Source organism: Spinacia oleracea, chromosome 4 (genome assembly GCF_020520425.1).
Source record: "Spinacia oleracea cultivar Varoflay chromosome 4, BTI_SOV_V1, whole genome shotgun sequence".
Classification (NCBI taxonomy): Eukaryota; Viridiplantae; Streptophyta; class Magnoliopsida; order Caryophyllales; family Amaranthaceae; genus Spinacia; species Spinacia oleracea.
This window is the reverse complement of record NC_079490.1, coordinates 176,088,532-176,102,289: the sequence shown is the minus strand read 5'-3', so window position 1 is coordinate 176,102,289 and position 13,758 is coordinate 176,088,532. Positions and strand designations below refer to the sequence as shown.

The following is a 13,758-nucleotide window of genomic DNA, read 5'->3' as shown; positions in this document are numbered from 1 at the left end:
CAGTAAATGAGCTGAAATCGATGAAAATTCGCAAAACAAATTTATAAAGATCGTAGAAAGAGAAAAAAGACCTCGTTCGTCAATAACATCGAGGGAGCAGTGAACGATGTGATGAAGCTTGAGGGCATCATCTGCCTCTGTGAAGCTTTGAATGTATAATGGATTGTTCTGCCAAAATCATACATTTTCAGTTTTGTTTTCCATTATTGCCCAGAATTTTATTGATGGAGAAAAATATTACACAAAGATTGATGCAAGTTAATTATTTAGGTGATTAAATTGATGATGATGAGAGAGAGGACGGGACCTGGTGACCGACAACTGCAACACAGACGATCATCTCCTCGGAGGCTGAGACCTTTGGAAGACGGTGATCTAGTTCAGCCGTTCTTGTTCTAAATTAGAACAAAACACCATTAATTATACTCCGTATTTTTTACAGTAGGGGTTAAGTTAGACAAGAAATAAGGAAAAGGGCTGACAAAAAGGAGCAATTTTCATAGATATTGCTTAAAGATAACAAAATTCTCAAAATACACCAATTTTTAAAGTAATTTCCACCACATCGTCTAAGCTATCAAGGTTTTATAATTTTAATATTTTTTTCCGGTTTACTTATAAACCGCCAATTCAATCGGTGGTTTCATTTATTACGAAACCGTCGATTGAATCAGCGGTTTCATTACCAACAACAAAAAAGCAAAAAAAAAATAATTAATAAGCAAATAAGATGTCTTCCCTGCAACATCGCAATTTCTCATTACCAACAACAAAAATGGTTGAGGAATTAACAACAACAAGAATAATTCATACTTCTAGTAATATGGATTTATACAACCATCAAACAAACTTAAACTAGTATGAATTTTTATTTATTTAGCAATTTCACACGACAATTATACCATACTTTTAAGCAAATTAATTACTTTGTTGGGTTGTTGTAGCCACCGAAATTGTTGGTAGTGGATTTGTGGCAACGCTGGAGTAAGAAACGAAGACGAAGATGGCGGACTTCGGTGGTTGGTTGCAGCGACGACGAAAGTAGATCGGGAGATTTTGTTTATCTTTTCAAAAATAAATTGGGTTTTGTTCCGGTATTGGACTTGGAACAGGAAAGGGTTGACTTGATTCTGATACTTGAAGCTGAATGTACCCTGCACAAAGTAACCGTTAACTAGCCTCGGGGGTGATCCGATAATTACCCCTCCGATGCTTAAGTCAGATTATGCTGATAGCTCTGTAATAAATGCTTATAAGAATGATTGGGTGGAATTGCGTACCTTTGGCATTGATGGGGGTCCATATTTATAGACGGGTCGCTTGTACGGAGGACCCGGGTTATTACCCTTTGGTCCCAGATCCTCCCTTTAATATCCGAGAGCTAGGTGCTGACAATGAAAGGCTAACTGCGTGTGGTATACCTCAGATACCGACTGCAGTCTTGGTCTCTCTTTGCATGCTTATTATGCATCCTTAAGAACTGTTATGGGATGTCCTACCGGCATGTCGGTAGGGCTTCCCGTACAACTAGCCCCCTCAGAGTGATTACAGCTGTTTTGGCGGTTGTAATTGCTCTGAAAAAAAGGGTGCCCCGTACAACTAGCCCCCTCAGTGACGACCAAACCCCGGAGGTGTGGTTGTCATGATAATGATGTTTGCAACCGTTTTTTTTTTTTTTTGACAATTCTTGTGTTGATGTCACGACTGGCCCCCATTAGGACAAGGATTGCTCGTGCCTTTCGATTGTGGCTTTGCAGGCTGGTTGACCTTCGCGAGACTTAGTTTGATTAGCCTCCCTAAGATTTTAGGATGACTAGTCCCCTTGAGATTTTAGGCTGACTAGCCACCTTGAGATTTTAGGCTGACTAGCCCCCTTGAGATTTTAGGCTGACTAGCCCCCTTGAGATTTTAGGCCGACTATCCGCCCCCCTTGAGATTTTAGGCTGACTAGCCCCCTTGAGATTTTAGGCTGACTAGCCCCCTTGAGATTTTAGGCTGACTAGCCCCCTTGAGATTTTAGGCCGACTAGTCCCCTTGAGATATTAGGCCGACTAGTCCCCTTGAGATATTAGGCTGACTAGCCCCCTTGAGATTTTAGGCCGACTAGCCCCCTTGAGATTGTAGGCCGACTAGCCCCCTTGAGATTTTAGGCTGACTAGCCCCCTTGAGGAAACGTGGCGACGGTTCGTATTACTTGCGACGCGTGGCGGGAAATTCAAATTTATGGTTCTGACACGTGTTGGCCATCCGCGGTTCGTTGGAAGTTACGCCAGTTTCAACCGTCGAGATCTTCCTCCTGTCTTTTCAACTAACCGTCGTTTTTGCTTCTCTTCCCTTTAAGTACCCCCTTTTCTCTTCCCTCTTCTCACTTTATTCCTTCTCTCTCCTGTTTTCCTTCCGGATTATTTTGCACTCGTTTCTCCCTGTTACCTGTGCTATTTCTTTTGTGCCTCCTCCTCAACAAGTTTATTCCTCTCATTCGCCATTCTTCCTTTCTGGTAAGCCTCAATTTTCTCTTGGTTGCTGGGTTGTCTTGCGTTTCTTAAGGGTTGGTTGCCTGACTTTCCCATTTTCCTTTTTCAGTTGAGTTTTGTTAAGCTTCGCGGTCGTTGAGGGTAGAGTTCTTCGAGGATTTTCAGAATTAGGTACGGTCTCTGGCTTTATTTCTCTTTTGTCGGGTATTTCTTCTTTTGTTTGCATGCCTGTGAGTGGGGATAGTCAAAACATGAATAGTGGGGCTGGGTATGATGATGCTATAGATCTTTCTGATACCAGTAGTCCGTCTCGTGAACCTGGAATTGAATTGAACATGGATGGGGATACGGCTGCGAGCAACGCTAGGAGTACCGGGTGGGGGGTTAAGTCCGACAAGCCTCTTCCTTTTTCTCAGTTCATGGGTGGGAATCCTGTTAGCGGTCCACACGTTCCTATGACTTCAGCTGAGTTTTCCCAATCACAACAACTACATGCCTTCGAGCCCGAATGGAGAGGGAGCTTAGGCCGAATGAGCATAATGTGCCGACTGGGGAACCTATTTTAGACGTAGATCCGATTTCAATTAGGTATCATTTGCGATCTTATCGGGAATTTACTCAGCCTGACGGCTCGGGTGTTGGGGAGTATGGTACTAACTTCGGCAATATATATGTTTCTAGGGAAATGCCGGCTGACGAAGGGTCGTCAACAAGTAATCGTCGGGCCGGCAAGGAGCCCGTGTTTCATGATGTACAGGGTGCGTTCTATTCACCTGATTTTCACTTATTTTTTCTGAACTTATCTTATCTGAACTTATCTGAACTTAACTGAACTTAACTGAACTTATCTAAACTTATCGGAACTTATTAAAACTTATCAAAAATTATTTTAGTTATAAGTTGTACTTGGTCAACCCTTATTTTTCCTGAACTTATCTTATTTGAACTTATCTGAACTTAACTGAACTTATCTGAACTTATTTTTCCTGAAATAAGTGGAAATAAGGTGAACAGAACAGGGCCTATGTGGGTGAGGCTGGTTCTGGGGGTGACGATTGTCGGCCTTCCACCCCAGGTGATTCCATATTAGAGTCTTCTGAGTCTGGATCTCCTAGGCTTAGGGCACCACCTATTGCCGACTCCGATGAAGAGGAGGATGATGCTACAATTTACTGCAAGTGTTCGAAGAGGAGGCTTTAGATGCCGACGTTGATTTCGAGGGTGAAGTTGCCCCTTTTTTGGTTCCGGCTCCTCCTCCGAACGATTCTCTTTCTTTGACAACTGAAATTGACGGCGACTTCGTTGATGAGGCTAATGCCAATCGGCATAACGAAGTTGGCGGTTGATTCTTGGGTTTACCTGACGGGTAACGGCTGGTTGTACCGAGGAAGAAGCAGACGGTGGTGGATGTGCATGAAGGGCATGTCGTCGTCTATACAAAGATGTTTGATTATGGTTTGCGTTTTCCTCTTCATCCCTTTGTCGAGAAGGTTCTTCGGGCTTGGAATGTTGGCCTTGTACAGTTATCTCCTATATTCATCCGCAATTTGATAGCTTACACTTGGCTATTTTCTTTCAAGCAATGGCCTTTGACTTTGAATTTGTTCAAGAAGCTGCATTGGCTGAAACACGATGGTAGGAGGACTGGCTGGTGGACTATTTTTACCAAGTCGCAAAGGCAGACTGTGAATCCTCGACTTTCTAGTTGTAAGGATTGGAAAGATCATTTCTATTTCATGGCTATTCCTGATGATTACCCTCTTCGGCAAACTTTCTTCCAACCTAAAACCAGAATGGAGCAGTTTGACCAAGTCGACCTTGGTGTTCGTGAGCAGCGTGCTTACGATAGGTTGTTGGTTGAGTATGTAGATGTGGGTCTTTCTAAGCCAAAAACTCTACCGGCGTTTTGGCTTCCCCCTGCCGGTTATATTCTTAGCCCTGCTTTGCTGGGTGCTGTTGGTCTTGCACCCACGCATCCAATCGGTAAATCTAGTCATTTGTTGGTGTTGTTCTTATATTGTTGCATGTTTATCACTTTTATGCCTATTTATGTAGCTTTGTGGTCTAAAGCTTCTTCCTTTCTCTTTCTTGACTTCGTGTTTTATGCCTCTTAGGGCATCATCGGTTGAACAAGACTTCACTCGGCCTTGACAAGAACTGGAAAGTGGTCGAGAGGTGCCGTGACGCTCCTTCGGAAAAATATTACACAGTTGCCACTTTCTGCGCGAAGGCTTGTCGTGGTCGGCCTCCTTCTTTTGTTACTCCTTCCGTTGTGGTGGAAAGAGGTGAAGTTCCTCGGGTTACCCGAACAAAAGTTCCTGCTGCAGCTGAAGCCGTTTCCTCTGCTCAACCTGAGATCTCAACAGGTCACAGGTTCGTTGCTCTTCCTATCGGCCGCGGGGGGCATGCCACCGGGAAGAGGTCTTCCCTTCAGACAAGTGCCAGCTCCCCCAAACGGTCTAAGAATGACTCGGGGAACCGATTCAGGAGAAGGTCAAGGATGTCTATGCTAGTGTTGACAAACCTTTGCAAACCGCGGGTTTTGGTGCGAAGTCTGGTGAACAACCCGCTAAGTTGGTTGAGATTTTGGACGATGATCTGATGTCTAAGTTGAACCGGAAGCAGGTGATGAGTGATCTAATTCCTGATCAGCCGTGTCCCACTGTGCCCATTTCGAGGCACAGTCCGAGTATCAACAGGTCTTCCAACTCGGCGTCTAAGTATGGGGTTATAGTTCATTCTGGAGACTATATTGAGGATAAGTTGGTGAAACTGTCTCCGGATACACTTGTTGGTCTTTCTTTCCCTCCCGGCCACAGTAACGAGCATTGGCAGTCGTCCACCGATGTGTTGAGGGGCGAGTCTATTCTGTTTGACCGTCCAAAGGATGGAGGTACATTGGGCTATCGATCTTTGCGTCATGTTGCCACGCCCGTTGACGGTGTGCCGCAGGAGATTGAGACACCGGCTGCACAGTTGATGCATGATTTGCATTCGGTACTTTTTTTTCTATCTTTGATTAGGTTATACCACTTGTTACTATTTTTTCTTCCTTGTTCTAGGTCTAAAAACTTTTTTCTTTAGGTGACGCAATCTGCGACCGAGCTTGTGGAGTGCTATCGGAGTTATCAACGTCGTTTAAAACGATCACAAGCTGAGAAAGAGAAGCTTCAGAATGATCTTGTTGAATCTGTTAAGACTGAAGCCGAGTGCCGGAAGAATATTGCGCAACTTGAGCTGGATGTTATTGCTGCAGGCAATAGGAAGACCGAATTGGAGCTTCTTCCAGCCAAGTTGGAAGAAGAGGAGAAGAAATCAGCTAAGCTGCAGGTTAAGCTGGATGCGGCCCTGAATTCTGTGCAAGAGATTGAGAAGATTGCGAAAGATGGTCGTAAAGCGGTGGCGCTAAAGGCTGTGCAAAAGTTTTTGAAGTTTGACTTTTACTATCAGGACATGCAGGCACGCTATAATGGTGGGTGGACTGCTGCCCACCGCTGCGCCGTGAAGTCTTTGAAGCTGAAGGACGTTGAGTGGAACAAGGTTGAGGTATCTTATGAGAAGGGAGACCATGTAAAGCCGACTGGCTTGGAGACTCAGACTTTCCCTGACATGGTTATTCAAAATGATGATCCTCACCTTCAACCGGATAGGGAGATTCCTGAGTCTGCTTACTGGAGTGATGCAGACGGTTCAGCTTGTCAATCATCACCAGGCTCTTCCTGTGGTTCTTCCAACAGTTTTTTCCGTGTATTCGTGTTTTAAGAACATTATATTCGTCTTGATAGCACTGTTTGTAGCGTTTGTCCGTGCCTTTTAGCAGCTACTCACTCCGCGTTTGCTATTTTTGGGTGGTGGCTGTCGTCTCCGTGTTTCTTAATATTTTTTAGGATGTGTTAATGAATTTGTCATTTCTTGGTTTACTTGCGTTTCTCTTGATTTGATATGTTTGATTATTGTACCGTTGTTTACCTTGGGATTATTGTTGTGTATTGTGTCGTTTGCTGCGTCATCGCTGAATGGGATAATATCTTTCAACTTTAAGATTATCGTTTGTTGCGTTATCGCTGACTGGGCTGATGTGCTCAACCTTTTGCTTATATTATATCGTTTCTTGCATCATCGCCGATTGGGCTGGTGTGCTCAACCTTGTGCTTGTATTATGCCGTTTCTTGCATCACTGCCGACTGGGAAAATGTGCTCAACCTTTTGTTTTTAGTATGTCGTTTCTTGCATCATTGCCGACTGGGCCAATGTGCTCAACCTTTTATCTTTGTTATGTCGTTTCTTGCATCATTGCCGACTGGGCCAATGTGCTCAACCTTTTGTTTTTATTATGTCGTTTCTTGCATCATTGCCGACTGGGCCAATGTGCTCAACCTTTTGTTTTTATTATGTCGTTTCTTGCATCATTGCCGACTGGGCCAATTGCTCAACCTTTTGTTTTTAGTATGTCGTTTCTTGCATCATTGCCGACTGGGCCAATGTGCTCAACCTTTTGTTTTTAGTATGTCGTTTCTTGCATCATTGCCGACTGGGCCAATGTGCTCAACCTTTTGTTTTTATTATGTCGTTTCTTGCATCATTGCCGACTGGGCCAATGTGCTCAACCTTTTGTTTTTATTATGTCGTTTCTTGCATTCTTGCGTTCCGAACATACCTGGTAGTTACGTTATATATTAAAATAGAAATATGGTTCTGTCGGCCTTGTTACATTGGTCATTCATACAAGTTTTTCATACATAAAATTTCCTCAGCGTGTCTGCATTCCATGAATTTTTCAGCGGTGTTCCATCCATTTGCATTAGCCTGTACGATCCGGCTACTACCTCTTCCCATATTTGGTATGGTACAGTCCTTCCCAGTTTGCTGTCAGCTTACCCTGTTTCTGTGCTTTTCCGGTTGCAGCTGTGCGGCGAAGTACCAGATCCCCTACTTCCAGTTTCCTGTGCTTTACCCGTTTTTGTAAGCTTTGCTCATTTTATTTAAGTAAGCTGCTGACTTGATTTCAGCTTGTAGTCTAACTTCTGGCAGGAAGTCTAGCTGGTGTCGGAGTAAGTTGTCGTTTTCATGTTCTTCGTAGTGCTGGATGCGGAAGGTAGGCAGTGCCACTTCTGCCGGTATGACTGCTTCTGATCCGAAGCATAACTTGAAGGGACTTTCTCCCGTTGCTTCCTTAACCGTCGTTCTGTTTCCCCACAATACTTATGGGACTGTGTCTGCCCATTTCCCTTTGAACTCGTCCAGTTTTTTCTTTAGGGCCGTGTGTATCTGTTTGTTTGCGACCTCTGCCTGGCCGTTGCTTTGGGGATGGCAGACTGAAGCGTAGGCGAATTGGACCCGGTAATCTGCCAGGAAAGCTCGGATAGGTGTGCAGTCAAACTGGCCTCCGTGGTCGAGTACTATTGTTGTCGTTATTCCGAATCTTGTTATTATATTTTTTCCAGATGAATTTTCTCACCTGGTTGGATGTTATCTTTGCTACTGGTTCAGCCTCTATCCTTTTCGTGAAGTAATCTACGACGACGATTAGGAACTTCCTGCCTCCGGAGGCTGTTGTGAAGGGTCCCACGATGTCCATCCCCCAGGAAAATGGAATTGGATTTAAAATGGGCATTAGATCGTTTGCGGGCATACGGATCACTAGAGCAAATAACTGACACTTTTCACATCTTTTGACGTAATTTTGTGCATTTTATATCATGGTTGGCCAATAGTACCCTTGTCTCCGACAGATTAGGGAGAGTGTCTTTCCCCTATATGGTTCCCACATATTCCCTCATGCATTTCTTCGATCAGCCTTGCTGACTCGTATGCCGTCAGGCATCGCAATTGGGGGAGGCTGAATGCTCTTTTGTAAAGTTATCCCTGATATATGACGTACCAGCAGTCGTCTTTTTTCACTTTTTTCGCTTCGTTGGCGTCAGTTGGTAACAACCCTGTTGTTTTGTATGCCTAGATGTTGTTGTACCATTCTTTATCTGTCGTAATGACCATCACCTCTTTCCCCTTCTCCTCCGTACTCCTTCTGTGCATGATTTCTATCATTACTGACCTGTCGAGTTCGATTGCTTTCGAGCTGGCCAGTTTGGCGAGGTTGTCTGCAGCAGTGTTCAATGCTCTAGGGTCCAAAACGATTTCGAAAGCTTCCAGTCTTACTGTAAGTGTTTTCAATTTTTCTTGATACCGTCTCATTGACGGCTCCTTGGTTTCATACTCTCCCGAGAATTGGTTTGCCACCAGTTGAGAATCGGTTGTCATTGTTACTTTCTTGGCGTCTGCCAACAGACACAGTTTCACTCCTGCGATGGCTGCCTCATACTCTGCCTCATTGTTCGAGGCTGCAAAGGTGAACCAGATTTCATACTCAAACTTGTCGCCTGCCAACGATGTCATGACTATGCCGGCTCCAACGCCTGACTGCGCGGCCGATCCATCCACCGCGATTTCGCAATATTCCGTTGTGGTCTCATCCTCCTGGTAGGATGCTTCGACCACAAAGTCGGCCAAGGCTTGGGCTTTTATTGCATTGCGGGGGTGGAACTCTATATCGTATTCTAACAACTCTATTTCCCATCGCAATAGCCTGCCGCCTGCCGGCTGTATCCATTTTCTGTAGAGCCTTTTCTAATGGGAAATTCGTCAGGACCTCTATGGTGTGTGCATCAAAGTATGGTCTGAGTTTTCTGGTTGCTATCAAGACTGCGTAGGCTAACTTTTCTATCAATGAGTATCTTGCTTCCGCCGGGTTTAGGACGTGGCTAACAAAGTATACTGGTTGCTAGAGTCTGTCCTTTTCGATGATTAGGACGGCTGCGACGGTGTGAGGTGAGGCAGATACATATAATTGCAGCTTGTCGCCTTCTTCCGGCATGGCTATGGTCGGTAGTGTCGGAAGGTGGTCTTTAATTTTTCTCAAAATCTTTTTCTTTGATCTCTCCCCATTGAAAATTTCCGTTATGCGTCAAAGTATTGAAGAATGGGATCGACCTGTCTGCCGACTTACTAACAAACGTTGTTAACGCTGTCATTCTTCCTGTCAGCCTTTGTACGTCTTTGATGCTTTTTGGTTGAGGAAGGTTGAGTATTGCCTCTACCTTGTCCGGATTCGCGTCGATGCCCCTCTCGCTGACTAGGAAGCCTAAGAATTTCCCCGATTTAACTCCGAACACACACTTCTTGGGGTTCAGCTTCATTTGGTACCGGCGCAGAGTTTCAAATGTTTCCCTGAGGTCATCCACATGGTCTCTCTTGACCTTACTCTTCACTATAGAGTCATCGACGTACACCTCGATATTACGGCCTTTCTGTTCTGCGAACACTCTGTCTACTAACTTTTGGTAAGTCGCTCCAGCATTTTTCAGCCCAAACGGCATGGCTTTGTAACTTAATACTCCCCCCTCAGTAATGAATGCCGCTTTTTACCTGTCGGCCTTAACTAGGCTGATTTGATGGTATCCGGAAAATGCATCCAGGAAGCTTAGCAGCGCGTGCCCGCTTGTTGAATCGACTAACCTGTCGATATATTCTTGGTAGTGGGTAGCAATCTTTTGGGCATGCTCGATTTAGGTTTGTGAAATCTACACACATTCTCCAGGAGCCATTAGACTTTTTTACCATTACAACGTTGGCTAACCATTCCGGATAATCACATGGTTCGATGAATCCTGCCCCCAGTAACTTTTCTACCTCTTCCTGTATTGCTTGAATTTTTTTCAGTCGAGAAATTTCCTTTCTTTTGTTTTACCGGCCTCACTGATCTGTCGACGTTCAGCCGGTGTTCGATGACATCTGGGCTGATACCATGCATTTCTTCGGCGGAGAATGCGAACACGTCGGCGTTTTCTCGCAGCAGGCCGATCATGTTCACCCGCAGTACGGGTCAATATTGGTTCCTATCTTAACTGTTCTATCTGGTTCTCCTTCTACCAGCTCTATTTATTCAATCTCTCCTCCCGCTTCTAAACTAGGCCCGACAACCCTTTCTTCAAGGTTTTCAATTTTCGGTGTTTCCTGTTTCTGTCTTTTTTCTTTCTTTGGTAGCAAAGATTGTTCACCCTCTGATTTCGAGCTTTGATTTCTTGCGGGTCTCTTCACTGCCGCCTCTCTTGTTATGTTCATGGATGGGGTCAAGCGGCCCGGTGTTTTTAACGCCGTCAGGTAGCATGATCTTGCCGACTCCTGACTGCCTCGGATTCTTTCGGCCCTTTCGAAGTTAGACATATATATCATCGTCAGGTGGTATGTTGACACTACTGCTTGTGCGTCGTGGATGAATGGTCGGCCTACGATGATGTTGTATGCAGCCGACACTTTTATTACTAGGAAATCCACCATTAAGTCTCTTACCGAATTGCCCTCTTCGATCTGTACCGGTAGTCTAATGCTTCCCTCCGGAAAGACGGTGGCTCCGGAAAATCCTATTACCGGGTAATTGACTCTCGTGAGTTCCTTCTCATCTATCTGAAGCTGGGTGAAAGCTTCCCAGAATATTATGTTGGCTGAGCTTCCCCCGTCTACTAGTATTCGTTTCACCGGGAAGTTTGCCACTTTCAGACCTAAAGCCGTGGGTCGTCCTGAGGATATATGATTCTGCGGCAGTCTTTCGAGGAAAATGAAATTTCTGGCATCGTAGGGGGTAATGGCCATTTTCTGGTGTTGTGGTAGTTTACGAGATGGCGATGCTCTTCTAGGCTTTTGTCGGCCCCACTTATAGTTCCTCCATGGCATGGGCCGCCGGATATTACCCACACTGTTGACCTCTTTTGTCCGGTGTTTCTTGCCTTTGCATTACGAATGGTTTCTGGTGCTTTTTGTTCAATTCTGAGTGGTGCCTGGGTTGCCAGCAATCTATTATTTGGGTTATTGTTCTGCTGGTTGTGGTTGTGATAACTATTGCTGTCTTGTCGGGCTTTATACTGTGTCAGGTAGCCTCTTCTGATCATATCCTCAATGTTATCCTTCAAGTCTCTACACTCTTCTGTGTAGTGCCTACAGTCCTCGTGGAAAGCCAGTATTTCGACTGTGGTCTGGGTTTGTTACTCATTGGGGGTGGTCTCCTCCAGCTTTCATTTTTGTTGATGTTGTATATGGCAGCTCTTGGGGAGTTCAGTGGGGTGTATTCGGAAAATGCCGGGTAGGCATGGCTTGTTTGTTATTGGTACTCTTTCCCCTGGTATTCTCTTCTCTGACTGTCTCTCCTGTATCCCCTGTGTTGGGGTTGTTGGGCTTGCTGGATGGGCCTGGGTGTGTTATTTTTTGTCCCTGCTGACTGAAAATGGTTTGGGATTGTCATCAGCTCATCGCTTTTGATGTATTCATGGGCCTTTACCAGCGCACTCCCTAAATCCGTGAATGATTTCCTTCCTAGGTACTTCTTGAATTCGCAGTTGTTCATTCCTCTCATCGCCACCACGGCTATTTCTTGCTGCAAATTGGGTATGCTTGTAGATTCGTTGTTGAACCTGATGAGGTAGTGTAATACCCCGAAATTTTAAACTTGATTTATTAAAACTAAAAATATTTATTAACTTGATTTCGTTTTAAATAATTACGAAAAACCGAATTTCGTTAATTCAAACGTTTTTACGATTTATTTCAAACGATAAATTTATAAACGAAAATTTATTTAATTATGTCTCGTTAACGATATTTTTAAGAATTATTTTAACTATACATTTCTATTTTTAGTAGTTTCCAAAAATAGCAACAAATTTCAGAATTTGGCATAATCTTGTGAAATGACCAAAATACCCTCAAGAACAAAATTTCATTTTTCACTTCTTTCTCCTGCTTTTCACGTGAACCAGAGGAAGAAACCATTCTCTTCCTTCCTTCTTCTTTTCCCTCAATCTGGTCTACATTCAATTGGAAAGTTCAAATTGAACTCTTCCTTTTCTTCCTTTACAAACCCAACCACCAGAAACCCAATTTCGCAAGCCAAAAATCAGAATCGAAAATCAAACAAAATCTCACTTCCTCTTGTTTCTGTGATTTCGAACCACCACCGCAACCACCGGCTACCACCACTGCCACCTCCGTCCAACACCACACAGCCACCCCAACCATCATCGCCCCACAGTACCACCGCACGCACCACCTCCTTCCCTCCCCTCCTCTCGACACACTCCCCTGTCTCTCCCTTTTCCCCGCCTCGCTGCACCACTCACACCACGCACCACCACTCCCAACTGTCACCACCACCTTGCCAACCATTCTCCGACTCCCTATTTCCGGCGAGCCGCCGCCCAAAACCACCCAGAAACACCCCCGAATTTCCCCTGTTTCGCGCACTTCGTGCTTCATTTTCTCGCTCCCTCGCCGTTCCGCCGACCACCACCATCATCGTCGCCCTTCATCGTCGAGCCACCCCAGCCAACCTCCTTTCCTCCCTCCTCTTCTCTCCTCCTCGTCCATCTCCTCTTCCCTTCCCCTATTTCGTCTCGTGCCTGTTCCCAGAAAACCAAAACTAATTTTTGGTTTTGATTTTATTCCCCCTTAAAACCCACAAAATCAAATTGGGTCAAATTAATTTGGGCCTTTGGGTAAGAAACCAACTTATGATTCCAGATTTTCCTAATTTATTAGTTTTCATGTTTTAATTTATTTCTATGATATAAATATTTACTAATAAAATTATTTAATATTTTTCAGGATTATCGATTTTAATAAAATAAATTACTAGATTTATTTTTAAACAAAACAGAATTTATATACTATTTTCATGTAAATCGATTTATATAAGTATAATTTGATTAAAATTTCGTTTAATTCTATTTTCATTAAATTATGAAATTATATTTATTAATAAAACCATTATTTATAAAAATTATTATTTATAAGATGTTGATTTTAAAATTATTTACCGATTTAGTACTAATTTAATGATTTACTATTTTGAAAGAAATTGGACTCGGAGCTCAGGACGAACGAACCAAGAAAATCCTTAGCAAATCGCGGATCCGAGGTAACGGCTATTGCTAGTACCCGCAATTCCCTTCTAAATGTGTTTATGAAATCATGACAATATGATTGAATTTATGATCTGAATGCTTTGACATGTTTTATTGAATTGCGGGAAATGAATTATGTTTTGATTGAATAATTTATTATAATTTGATGAAATTATTCCTTATTTTATGATTGATTGAATTTCTTATAAAATGATATTATGATTGATTGAATTTCTTATAAAATGTTGTTTATAAGAAACCATGAAAGAAAAGATGTTTGATCGTATGATCCAAAGGAAACATGTTACTTCAACTGAAGTAAAAAGGTTAAAATG

General features: G+C 43.6%; 1 protein-coding gene across 2 annotated transcripts in view; it reads right to left on the bottom strand.

Annotated features, from left to right (window-relative positions):
* Window positions 1-13,758, bottom strand: part of LOC110800179 (uncharacterized) — a 29,501-nt gene that overhangs the window by 8,430 nt on the left and 7,313 nt on the right. For both annotated transcript variants that reach the window (XM_022005471.2, XM_022005472.2), the window contains exons 2-3: window positions 308-395; window positions 72-168 (exon numbers count right to left, since the gene is read on the bottom strand). In XM_022005471.2, the coding sequence (XP_021861163.2) occupies window positions 72-168; window positions 308-395 (185 nt within the window). The remainder of the gene's footprint in view (window positions 1-71; window positions 169-307; window positions 396-13,758) is intronic.